This window comes from Orycteropus afer, unplaced genomic scaffold (genome assembly GCF_000298275.1).
Source record: "Orycteropus afer afer isolate SDZICR_OR568_19922 unplaced genomic scaffold, OryAfe1.0 scaffold00096, whole genome shotgun sequence".
NCBI lineage: Eukaryota > Metazoa > Chordata > Mammalia > Tubulidentata > Orycteropodidae > Orycteropus > Orycteropus afer.
In genome coordinates, this window is record NW_006921683.1 from 1,090,828 (window position 1) to 1,104,976 (window position 14,149).

The following is a 14,149-nucleotide window of genomic DNA, read 5'->3' on the forward strand; positions in this document are numbered from 1 at the left end:
AACAACAACAACAACATGTGTTTATTGGTTATCACGAGGGCTTCTCTAGATTATTTGATAGTTCCATTTTGGTTGTATGAAATCAATGGTGAAAGTGTTTTAAAATTTACATATAAGATCTTTATAGAGGAGTCCTCGTGGCACAGTGATTAAAGTGCTTGGCTGATAACCAGAAGGTTGATGGTTTGAACCCACTAGCCACTATGTTGGATAAAAATGTGGTAGTTTGCATCTGTAAAAATATTTTTTGTTCTTGTTAAGTGCTATTTAGTCAGTTTTGACGAGTAGTGACACAAGGTACATCACAAAGAAATCCTGCCCAGGCCTGTACCATCCTTAACAATTGCTGCTATTCTTGCACCAATGGTTACAGCCACTGTGTCAATCCATCTTGTTGAACGTCTTCCCCTTTTGTGCTGACCCTCTACTTTAAAAACACGGTATCCTTCTCCAGGGACTGGTCCCTTCTTGCAACATGACCAAAGTATGAGAGGCAAAGTCTGGCCATTCTCACTCCTAGGAGCATTCTGGCTGTACTTTACTTAATTCAAGACAGATTTGTTCCTTTTCTGGTAGTCCATGGTATTTTCAATATTCTTGTTCAACATTATAATTCAAATGTATCAGTTATTCTTTGATCTTTTTTTCATTGCCCATCTTTCACATGCATATAAGGCTATTGGAAAGACAATGGGTTGGTTCAGGGGAAAAAAAAAAGAAGATTTACAACCTTGGAAAACCAATAAGGCAGTTCTACTCTGTCCTTACATGGTTACTGTCAGTTGGAATCAACTCAATGGCAGTGAATCTTTTGGTTTGAAGGTCTTTCCCAAGTCTTAAAAGAGGAAAAGACAAAAACTAATCTATTTACTGCATCCCAGACTGGAGGCAGCATGACAGAGTGCATAGAACACAGGCTTTAGCATTTGTAATAGTAATAGCCCCTTAATTCTGCCATTTATTGGGTATATGACCTTAGTGAAGTCATTTTAAGTTTATTCATTTGTTTCTAACACAAATGTTAGCAGTGTCCCCTCTATGCTTTGAATTACAAATGAAGTGCAGCCTAGTCCCCATTGCCTGTGATTGCCTAGGACTCACATTCTCATGGTCATTATGGCTTAAATTTCTGACTCAGAGTGCCTCCTCCTGAGTTTTTTTACACCTGGAACTCTCAATCTCATTTGCATTAAATTTCCTACAGATATTTTTTCCACTTTGCATCACACTCACCCTTATTTTGGATTCTAACACTTTTGTTTATTTTTCCCAAAATTTCTTAAATAATTTTTATGTGCAGCAGATTATAATGAAATTTGGGACAATGGAAAAGTTTTACTTCACATTGATGAAGAAAAACACAACAATGTAAAATTCAACAGTACCATATTTTATGCAAATAATATGCCCATTATACATTTTTTGCCAGCCATACCAACCTGCCTGTGCATTACTTTTGTTAAGAGCATCATGCTTCATGTTATATGTGTGGGTACATTATTTTGTGGGTGCATGTTACATGTCTGGGTGTATTATTTATGTGGGTGCATTATTTGCAAAAATATACAAATAAACCTTCCTATTCTTTACATTTCTTTAGCCACTCTGTCAGAGTAAAATTGTCATGGATATTATTCTCTGCTGTTTACGGTTTTACCCTTGTTTTTCTCTGTATATACTCTTCACTTCGTTGCTGCTGCTTCCTCTTGTCTTTCACCCATAAATGTCTATTAATTTCTTAAATATGTATCATTTATATATTTTTATTGTCTTCCTTAAATCCATGGCCTTAAGATCATCTCATTTTCCACTATCAAGTCACCAAGTGGTTTATAATTATTCTTCTAAACAAAGATATTTTCCCCCTAAAAAGAAGCTAATGGAGGTAACTTTAACTACACACTATGTTATTGAAGTTTAGTTACCAATCTCTCCAACTAAACCCCTCATACTTTACAATTTGCCACCCTACTTGTTTCTGACAATGATCAATTATATAAAATCTTTTATAAAATGTGAAACAAGATAATAGAAGATACCATCAGGATGATGATGATGATCATGTTACATGTTATGTAATATGTGATATCTTCCCTTCTTTTTTACTGTCCCTTCCAATGACCACCAGAATCTCTTTAAAATCCACAGCTGCCAGAGCTGAAGTGTGTAGCGGCACAGGGGAACGGTTTCGAATCTTCCGTGCTGAAAAGACCTATGCTGTGAAGGCAGGAAGGTGGTATTTTGAATTCGAGGCTGTCACTGCTGGAGACATGAGAGTTGGCTGGAGCAGGCCAGGTTGTCAGCCTGATCAAGAGCTTGGCTCAGATGAACATGCTTTTGCTTTTGATGGCTTTAAGGTGAGTGAAGTTAGTTGTGCACTAGGCATCACATTTTTAGGCTCCAAATTTTGGAGGCTATTGTGTCCCAGGCATAAAGATGTTGTAGTCTTCCATGAAGAAATTTGCTTTAAGGTATTTGGGTATGTGATAATTTGTATAGGAAAACATTTCTAGACTAGAAATTAGTATTGTGTTTTTGAGAATCAAACTCACTTTGTTCTGAAACATTATATTTCCTGAATCCTGTTTTATTACTATTATTATTATTATTATTATTATTACAACAGATGGAATTAACACCTTTTGATGAGTAATTTAATTTTTAAAAGAATACACTACTATACTTGAGAAGAATATCATTATTTTCCAATAAAAATTGATATAATCAATTTGATACCTATACACTGTTGTTGTTGTTATGTGCCATCGAGTCAGACCTGACTCATAGCGACCCCTCCTTGGGTTTCCAAGGCAGTATCACTGCAGAAGTAGATTGCCCAACCTTCCTTCCGAGGAGTGGCTGGTGGGTTTGAACCGCCAGCCTTCTGGTTAGCAGTCAAGTGCCTTAGGGAACTACACTACCAGAGCTCCTACCTATACACTAGTTTTGTATAATTATAGGCACAAAAGTCATATTTATCAAAACTATTTCAAATGTATAAAATGCATATGCATACATTATACATATGCATTTATATATATACATCTATATTTATATATGCATATAGTTATAATGCATATTATATTTATATTATAGTTACAGTATAACTATAATATAAATATAATATATTTATAATATATATTATAGTTATAATATAAATAGGAGATTTCATCTATGTATATAAAAATGTGTTTGCATGTGTTTTCAATTCTTAGCTTTTTGTTTAAATAAATACCTTAATATTTTAGGTTTGATCAGAAGCCATTTTCATATTGGTATATAGCCAAAATGCTTCTGATTTTTTTTCCCCAAATATCAATGTTATTGGGCCCAAGGAATACAGTGTCCTTTTGAAATAGATGAAAATTAAAATGTCATTTTCAACAGTAAACTCCTAGCTTGGTTCCCAGCTCCTACTTCTTTGTGTTTGTGGAAGTAGAGAGAAATAACCAATATCCTGGTATGCATTCATTGTAACAAGAGAAGAAAATTCTAAATTCTTTTAATAGAAAGTATTTGGGGTTAGATTTTATAAATGATATTATCTCAGTAGTATGAAAGAGTATTTGGTTTTTCTCAAGATTCAGTACCATACTGTGTTAATATTAAGTATTTAAAATTCCCAGACAACTCTGTGTCACTTATGGCATTGCACTAGACTGATATGGTGGCAAGACCTCATCCTACAGCCATGCTGATAGAAGAATCTAATGATGAGTCATCCTGGTGAGTGGTGATTAGGTGCTATTCTCCAGGCTTACTCATGATAAGTGGGTCTTCTTTCCTCTTAGGCCCAGCGGTGGCACCAGGGCAATGAGCATTATGGGCGCTCTTGGCAAGCAGGAGATGTGGTAGGGTGCATGGTTGACATGAATGAGCACACCTTGATGTTCACACTGAATGGGGAAATCCTTCTTGATGATTCTGGCTCAGAATTGGCTTTCAAGGACTTTGAGGTTGGTGATGGTAAGTATTACCATCATTTTTTGTTGAGGCTTTCAGCACAATGAAGCTATTTGTTCTCAAGCATTATAACAAGCCATCCTTGTTGGAGGGTAAATGAGCAGATGAATTGTCGATTTAAATAACAAATGTGTCAAATGGCTTGTTTGATCAGATACCTTTGAAGTTACCTTAGCAGGAATGTTATCTAGACTACTTAGGGTTTCCATGTGCAGAAATGGCTTTTATGAGAGTGGAGTAGAAAATAAATGGCAAGGAAAAGGATAGTTTTCCACAAATGTTAGATTTTCAACTTGAAGCCCCTGTGGCATCAGCTGCTTATAGCCTCGTTCTGTTCATTCATTTAACAAAAATCTAATTAGAGCCTACCAGAAGATTGGGCAATCTACTTCTATGGTGAACTGCCTCAGAAACCCAAGGAGGGGTCACTATGAGTAGGATCCGACTTGAAGACAGTGAGTTTCATTTTTGTGGTTTGATGTATTAAGCCCTCTGCTAGAGGCTGAAGTGGCAAAGATGAATAAAGTACTATATTGTCTTTGAATAGATCACAATTTTCTAAGGGAGGCCAACACTTGTATAATTTCTGGTCAGTAAATAAGTTCTAAAACAAAGAAATGTAGAAAGTACTATGGAAACACAGGGTGCAAATAACTGCCTGTAGGGCTTTGAAATGACTTTTGAACAGGGTTCTAAAGGAAAGATGAAAGAAGTTTGTCATGCAAAGGAGAAGATACTTAATTCTTAAGAACTGTACTTTCAGCTAATATAGCCCATGGTCACTGACTTATGTTTGTAGGCATCAGCCATAATTCCAAATATTTGCTATAGAAGGAATTTCAGAGTTTCTTCATGCTATACATTTCAAATACTTTTTGGCAGTGGTATTTTTAAAAATTAATCCTTCATTGCAATTTATGAGTCTCCTTTGAGTATAAGTGGAATTGAGCTAGGCAGGGAATCAGGCTAGCCAGATCAACTGTACTTTTCAGTACAGTGGCCACTACCACAGAGAACTATTTAAATTTAAAAAGTTAAAAATTGGGCATCTCTGTCACATGACCTACATTTCAAGTGCTCTGTACCTGCCTGTGACTAGTGGCTACCTTCTTAGCTAGCTCAGATGTAGAACATCCCCACCATCATAGGAAATTCTATTGGATAGAATATAAACAAAGAAGTATTAAATGAAATGTTACATAAATATCTAATTTTAAAATGAGTCAATCTATTTTAATTTACATAATACTTTATTGAGTTTTTGGTGAAGGTTTACATAGCAAGTTAAATTCCACACAAGTTGTTTAGTGACATTATTTACATTTATCACAATATCAGTATTCTTTTTAATTATGTTCAGTTTGTTCCCATTCCAGTACTTTAGTTTCCCTCTCCCCTTATAACTCATTTTTACTTTTGAGTAATTGTTGGCATTTTAGTCTCATTGTTGTGTTGTTAGATGCCACTGAGGTGGCTCTGACTCATAGCAACCCCATGCACAGCAAAACCAAACACTGCCCAACCTTGCATCATCCCCATAGTCATTCCTGTGTTTGAACCCTTTCTTGCAGCCACTGTGTCCATCCATCTCATTGAGGCTTCCTCTTTTACACTGACACATTTAAAAAAAAAAAAAAAATTCACTGCACTCAAGTCAATTCTGACACATAGAGACCCACGTTGGGTTTCCAAGGCTGTAAATCTTTATAGAAGTTAATTGCCTCATCTTCCTCCCACAGAGCAACTGGTGGGTTTAAATAGCTGAACTTCTTGTTATTAACCAAATACTTTACCCACTACACCATAAGAGACCCTCTACTCTACCAAGCATAATATCCTTCTCCAGGGATTGGTCCCTCCTAATAACATATCCAGAGTACCTGAGATGAAATCTTGTCATCCTTGCTTCTAAGGAGAATTCTGGCTGAACTTCTTCCAAGACAGATTTGTTCGTTCTGTCAGTTCATGGCATATTCCATATTCTTCACCAAGACTGTAATTCAAGGGCATCAATTCTTCCTAGGTCTTCCTTGTTCATTGTTCAGTTTTTGTATGCACATGAAAAAACTAAAAAAACAAATTCACTACCATAGAGTTAGATCTGACTCATATGAAACTATTGAAAATACCATGGCTTGGATCAGGTGCACCTTAGTCTTCAAAGTGACATCTTTGCTTTTAAAAGCTTCAGGTATATCTTTTGCAGCATTTACCAATGAAATTTGATTTCTTGACTACTGCTGCGTCTCTATGGATATTGATTGTGGATCCAAGTAAAATGAAATCCTTGGCAACTTCAGTATTTTCTCCATTTATCATAGTAACGTTTGTTGGTCTAGTTGTGAGAATTTTTGTTTTCTTTATGTTGAGATGTAATCCATACTGAAGACTGTAGTCTTTAATCCTCTTCAGTAAGTGCTTCAAGGCTCAGAAACAAATCTGGACAGTAGTCATATAAAACCAACAACTTTGACTTTTCACTTTATACTTCACATAATTTTTTAAAATTTTAAAAATTACTACATGGTTGACATGGAAACTATTTTATTCTACATGTATTTCCCCAAATAAAAACAAAGTTACACAAAATGACTTGAATCTTGTACTGTAATCTATATCATTCAGTTAAGAGAGAATTCTAATAATTGTCTGAAAATATTGAAGCCTATATAGTTAGGCTTTTGTTGGTGGTTTTAGAAAATTATGCTTGTGGTCTTTAAGGAAAGTTATAAGCTAATATAGCCCGTGGTCACTGACTTATGTTTGTAGGCATCAGTCATAATTCCAAATATTTGCCATAGAAGGAATTTCAGAGTTTCTTCATGCTATCAATTTCAAATACTTTTTGGCAGTGGTATTTTTAAAAATTAATCCTTCATTGAAATTTATGAGACTGTTCTGAGTATAAGTGGAATTGAGATAGGTAGGGAGAGAATCAGGCTAGCAAGGTCAGACAGGCCCTTGACTCAATGCTCTTGAAATTTAAGCCTACGTGCAGACCATCACATAGTTCTGGCCACTGGCATCAGAGAACAGATTAGCTAGCACGACAGCTGCTTGGGTGAGATAAAGAGGCCACAAATTAAAGGACCCTAAGCTTGACCAGGGAGCTCTGGTAGCATAGTGGCTAAGACACTTGCCTGCTAACCAGATGGCTGGCGGTTCAAACCCACCAGCCACTCCTCAGAAGGAAGGTTGGGCAATCCTACTTCCATAGTGATACTGCCTCAGAAACCCAAGGAGGGGTCGCTATGAGTCGGGTCTGACTCAATGGCACATAACAACAACAACAACAACAAGGAGGGTCACTATGAGTCGGGTGCGACTCAATGGCGCACAACAACAACAACAACAACAACAGTGCCACTCTGACAGGAATATACCACAAATGGGATGGCTTGAACAGCAGGAGTTTATTCTTACAATTTGGAGGCTTTAAGTCCAAGTTCAAAGTGCCAGGCACTAGGGGTAGGGTGAAAGCCCTTCAACCTTGGGTTGTAGCTCTGCCTTCTGCTCCTGGCCCACTGAAGCTGGAGGCTTTTCCTCACTCAGCTGCTGGCTGCCGAGGCTGACAAACCCAAGGCTGACAAGTAAAAAGGCACAGTCCTGATGTTACCAAACCACATGGCAGGCCATTAATTCAAGTCCATTGAAAGTCCCAAGGTCAGCAGAGCATGGCAGGCTGTTAAACAATGACATGGCTACAGGTAGGGTCCAAGCATGCCATAAGCTGGAGACCGTTCCCAAAACTGCTACTTATACAGGAAGCAGAACACATACCCAAAGGCAACTACTCAGCTGCTCACAGTAGATTCCACTATAGAGTTGATTACCAGTCTCATCATGGGGAATACTACATCCAGCTGCCCAGCTACTCAACCAGGCCTAGTCAAGTTGACATACAACTTTAACTACCACACAGCTATAGACTGCAAAAAGTCTGTTAACCTAAACCAATGGCTTTTAAACTTGCAATACAACAAGAAAAGGATATCAGAGATAGTTAGGATTGAAGTAGAAACAAATCTATCATTATTTGCAGATAATATATTCATAAAGGAAGTCCTAAAGAATCTGCAGAAAAATTACTAGGAATAATTGGAAAGGTTAGCAAGGTGATATTTTTGTACCAGCACCAGGCCAGAAAACTAAATTAAAGAGAAGATGCCATTGATAATAGCATCATGGACTATCGGTAATTAAGTGTCACACTAATAGATAGTGTACAATACTTTTATAGGGGAAAATTATTAAACATTATTGAGAGACTATTAACTAAAAGAATATCCATCTTAAAAATAAGATTGGGACTGAGATGGTGTTGTACCTGTAGCCCACATATTTGTCGCACTAGCATCTTAATTCCTGAAAAACTAGGTGCAGCAGTTTGAAGCAGGGATTCTGGGGCTGTGAACAGCTCATTAAGTTAGAGAAGGCCAGATTTAGTGGAGATGAAAAAAAAAAAAAAAAAAAAAAGGCAGAGTAAACAGCCAGGAAAAATAATATCTGTGATGACATGAAAAGAAACAAAGATGCCTCATTGGAATACCAGAACAAGAGGAGGCAAAAAAAAAAAAAAAAAAAAATCCCTGAGAAAATTGTGGAAAACTTGCTAACAGAAAATTTCCCCTATATCATGAAGGAAGAAAAGATATTTGTCCAAGAAGCTCAATGAACCCTATAAAAGGTAGATCCCAAGAGAAAGTCACCAAAACATATCATAATCAAACTCTCCAAAACCAAAGACAGAGAAAGACTCTTGTGAGCAGCCCAGGAAAAAAGAAATGTCACCTACAGTGGACAAGCAATTAGACTCAGTTATGATTACTCAACAGAAACCATGCAGGCAAGAAGGCAATGGGACAGCATATACAAAACACTGAAGAAAAAGAACTTTCAACCAAGAATTCTATATCCAGCCAAACTGTCCATCAAATATGAGAGTGAAATCAAGACATTCTCAGAAATTGAGGAGTTTTGTGAAAACCAGACCAACCCTACAAGAAATGCTTAAGAACGTCCTTCCAATAGAGAACCCACAACAGAGAACAACAAATTAAACTCAGGACACTTGGCATAAACATTAAAAAAAGCAGAAATACATGCTCAAAATATGCTCATAAAACATTGTACACAAAGAAACAAGGGAGTCAATCTGCAGATGACACCAGCAACAGAGCAAATAGAGGGAATAAAAGTTCTAATTACAAAACTTCCAAATTAAGAAGAAGACAGACAATATTCTTATAGAACAGATTGTTCCAAAATTAGAGACAAGAATTCACTCCAAGGTAACCACAGAGAAAATTAACAATCCCCCTAAGCAAATCCAGATGGAAGGAAAACATATGGGTTTAGTAAGCACAAAACCAACAATAAAGAAGAAAAGAGGAAACACATGATAACAAAATGAACTCAGCACAGAAAAGTATTTGGACCAAAGATATCTCCAACAACATGACAAAAAACACAATAGAATGACAGCAATCAATTCATACCTGTCACTAATTACACTCAATGTGAGTGGATTAAATGCACCAGTCGAGAGAGAGAGTGGCAGATTGGGTAAGAAAAGAAGACCCATCGATATGCTGCCTACAAGACACTCACCTTAGACACAACGATAAAAATAAATTAAAAGTTTAGAGGTGGAAAAAAAATATACTGAGCCAATGGTAACCAAAAAAGAGCAAGAATGACAATATTAATTTCTGATAAAATGGACTTCAAGGTGAAAACAGCATAAGGGACAAAGAAGGACCATATATTATGCTGAAAGGGTTAACTGACCAATAAAACATTATCATAATAAATATCAATGCATCCAATTAAAGTGCTCCAAAATATGTGAAACAAATGTTAAATGAATTAAAAGGAAAAACAGACAACTCTACAATAATAGTAGGATATTTTAACACACCACTTTCACAGAAAAGCAGATCAAGTAGAAAAAAAAACTCAACAAAGATACAGAAAAACTCAAAAACACAATCAACCAGCTTGACCTCCTTGACATATACAGAGCACTCCACCAAACAAAAGCATGGTTCACATTCTTCTCCAGTGCACATGGATCATTCTCCAAAATAGATCATATGCTAAGGCATAAAACAAGCCTCAATAAATTAAAAAACATTGAAATACTACAAAGCATCTTCTTGGACCACAATACTATAAAATTAGAAATTAATAATAATAAGATCAAGGGAAAAAAATGTCAATTCAAAAGATGAATAATACACTGCTCAAAAACTACTGGGTAATAGAAGAAATAAAGTGTGAAATTAAAAAAAAAAAAATTCCTAGAAACAAATGAGAATGAAGAAACATCTTACGAAAACCTATGGGACACAGCAAAAGCAGTGCTCAGAGGTCAATTTGTAGCAATATATGCACACATCAAAAAAACAGGAAAGAAACCAATTCAGCACTCTAATTCAACAACTCCAACAATTAGAAAAAGAGCAAAAAAGGAAACCTACAGTATCCAGAAGTAAGGAAATAACAAAGATCAGAGCAGAAATAAATGAAATAAAAAACAAAAAAACAAGAGAGAAAATCTACAAAACAAGATAGTTCTCTGAAAAGATTAACAAAATCGACATACCACTGGCAAATATAACAAAAGAAAAGAAAGAGAAGATGCAAATAACAAGAATAATAAACAAAAAGGGTGACATCACAACAGAACCAACAAAAATAAAAAGGATAATGACAGGATATTACGAAGAACTATATTCCAACAGATTTGAGAACCTACAAGAGATGGACAAGTTTCTAGAAAAACAAGACCTACCTAAACTATCCCAGTTGGAGATAGAATACTTAAACAGACCCATAACAAAGTAAGAAATTAAGCAAGTCATAAAAAAAAAAAAAAAAAAAAAACCTTCCCACAAGAAAAAGTCTTCACCCTAATGCCTTCACTGGAGAATTTTACCAAACATTCGGGAAAGAGATAACACCTATACTACTCAAACTATTCCAGAACATAGAAAAAGATGGATTCATCCAAATTCATTTTATGAAGCAAGCATAACACTGATACCAAAACCGGGGAAAGATACTACTAAAAAGGAAAGCTACAGGCCAATATCCCTCAAGAACATAGATTCAAATAGCTTCAACACAATCCTAGCCAACAGAATCCAACAACATATAAAAATAATAATAATAATACATCCTGAACAAATGGGATTCATACCTGGTATGCAAGGATGGTTCAACATCAGAAAAACAATCACTATAATCAACCACATTTAAAGAAGAAGAAAAGAACCGTATGATTATATCAATCGATGCAGAAAAGACATTCAATAAAATCCTGTTCAGAATTCTCAGCAAAATAAGGATAGAAGGGAAATTCCTCAATATAATAAAGGACATATATGCATAGCAAATGGCCAACATTATTAACAGAGAAAGACTAAATGCATTTCCCTTACGAATGAGAATCAAAGATGCCCTCTATCACCACTTCTGTTTAACATTGGATTGGAAGTCCTTGCCAGGGCAATAAGGCAAGAAACAGCATCCAAATTGGCAAAGAGGAAGTAAAGCTATCTCTATTTGCAGATGACATTCTATACATAGAAAATCCAAGAAACTCAGCAAAAAAAAAAAAAAAAAAAATTACTAGAACTAATAGAGAGGTTCAGCAAAGTGGCAGGATACAAGTCAATGTACAAAAGTCAGTTGTATTCCTCTACATCAAAAAAGAGTCCTCTGAAAAGGAAATAAGGAAAACAATACCATTTACAATAGCTACTAAAAAGATAAAATATCTAGAAATAAATCTTACCAGAGACACAAAAGACCTATACAAAGAAAACTATAAAACCCTACTACAAGGAATCTACATAAAGAGAAGAACCTGCCTTGTTAATGGATAGGTAGACTGAATATTGTGAAAATGTCAGTACTACCCAAAGCAATCTACACAATTAATGCAAACCAGATCCAGATACCATCAACATTTTTTAAGGATATGGAAAAACTATTCACTAGCTTCAAGTGCAAAGAAAAGACACCTCAGATAAGCAGAGCACTACTGAAGAACAAAACGGGAGATCTCACACTTCCAGATCTCAAAACCTACTATACAGCCACAGTAGTCAAAACAGTGTGGTACTGGTACAATGACTGATAGACAGATAGACCAATGGAGCAGAATCAAAAACCCAGAAATAGACCCATCCGTCTATGGATAGCTAATCTTTCTTTGACAAAGGACCAAAATCCATTAAATGGGGAAGAGAGAGCCTTTTTAACAAATGGTGCTGGCAAAATTGGATATCTACTTGCAGAAAAATGAAACAAGACCCATACCTCACTGCATACACAAAAACAAACTCAAGTTAGATCAAAGACTTAAATGTAAAGCCCAAAATTCATCAAAGATAAAGTAGGGGCAAATCTAGGGTCCCTGATGTATGGCATAAATAGGAGGTGGAAGAGAAGCTAGATGACTGGGCCTTTTAAAAATTAAATTCTTATGCACATCAAAAGACTTCTCCAAAAGGATAAAAAGAGAACCTACAGAATGGGAGAAAATATTTGCCTATGACATATCTGACAAAGGACTTATCTCCAAAATTTATAGAGAACTTCAACACCTCAAAACCAAAAAGACAAACAAGCCAGTTCAAAAATGGGCAAGGGACATGAACAGACACTTCACTAAAGATTACATGCTGGTGGCCAACAAACACATGAGGAATTGCTTATGATCATTAGCCATTAGAAAGATGAAAATCAAAACAACGAGATATTATCTCACCCCAGCAATAATAGCTAAGTTCAATAGGACAGAAAATAACAAATGCTGGCAGGGTTGTGGAGAGATTGGAACTCTTTTACACTGCTGATGGAACTATAAAATGGCACAACCATTGTGGCAAAATGTATGGCATTTCCTTAGAAAACTGAAAATAGAAATACCATTTGAACCAGCAATTTCATTATTAGAATTATATCCTAAAGAGGTGAGATGGGACATGAACAGACATATGCACACTTGGTGTCATAGTGCCTAAGGCACTTGACTGCTAACCAGAAGGCTGGCAGTTCAAACCCACCAGCCACTCCTCAGAAGGAAGGTTAGGCAATCTACTTCCGTAGTGATACTGCCTCAGAAACCCAAGGAGGGGTTGCTATGAGTCAGTTCCGACTCCATGGCAGTGAGTTTGGTTTTGGTTTGGTTTATTGCAGCACAATTCACTATAGCAAAAAGAAGGGAACAACCTAAATGCCCATCAACAGATGAATGGATAACCAAATTATGGTACATTCACACAATGTAATACGATGCTACATTAAAGAACAATGAAGGATATGCAATTCATCTTACAATGTGGATGAACCTGGAGGACATTATGTTGAATGAAATAAGTCGATCACAGAAGGACAAATATTGTATGAGCTCATTATGGTAAAAAGTCAAGGAAGGCTTTGCTTAAGGAAAGGAACTCACTTTGTAGGTTACTGAGAATAGAAGGAAAGGGGAGGGGAAAATTTCGGACTAGTTGGGGGCCACATGCTGAGTTGGGTAAGGGGAGGGATGGTATGGAAAGAATCTCTGACTAGCATGATAACATTGGGGGAAGGGAGGACACAAAATTATGCACATAAGATATAGACGACAGAGGCTAATACCAGTATATGCACAATACTGCATTACCACTAACACCAAACACCAGGCTACAGATAAATACATAGAGAACGGAGAAGATCAGATGGGGGTTGGTGAACAGGAATATACTCTAGACCAGTGTTAGTATTCAGCTGAGGATAACCATGTATAGATACTAGTGATTAAAAATAACCACAATCATTACAGAAGCAACAGAAGACAGATGTGGGGCAATCCCTCATAGACAGCCAGACACCTTGGGAGAAAGAACCACTGGATCTGCCAACTCAGGACCATAGTATTAGGGGACACCAGGCTTAACTGGCACAACATAATGCATAAAAATCTTATTCCACAACCTACTTTGGTATGTAGCAACTGGGGTCTTAAAAACTTTCAAGTGGCCACCTAAGATGCAGGTAATGTCTCCTCTTTTCTGGAACAAAGTCGAGTGAAGAAAACCAAGGGCATTTGAAGACAATCAACCCTAGGATGTGATGGACCTAGAGACCAGCAGAGCCAGATGGTGCCCAGCTACCAATGCCAACCGCTCGG

At 36.5% G+C, this 14,149-nt stretch overlaps 1 protein-coding gene across 1 annotated transcript in view; it reads left to right on the forward strand.

Annotated features, from left to right (window-relative positions):
• The window catches only part of RYR2 (ryanodine receptor 2), a 1,099,979-nt gene that overhangs the window by 672,730 nt on the left and 413,100 nt on the right, over positions 1-14,149 (forward strand). Inside the window, exons 28-29 of the mRNA XM_007942720.1 lie at positions 2,149-2,357; positions 3,792-3,966. Coding sequence (XP_007940911.1) covers positions 2,149-2,357; positions 3,792-3,966 — 384 coding nt within the window. The remainder of the gene's footprint in view (positions 1-2,148; positions 2,358-3,791; positions 3,967-14,149) is intronic.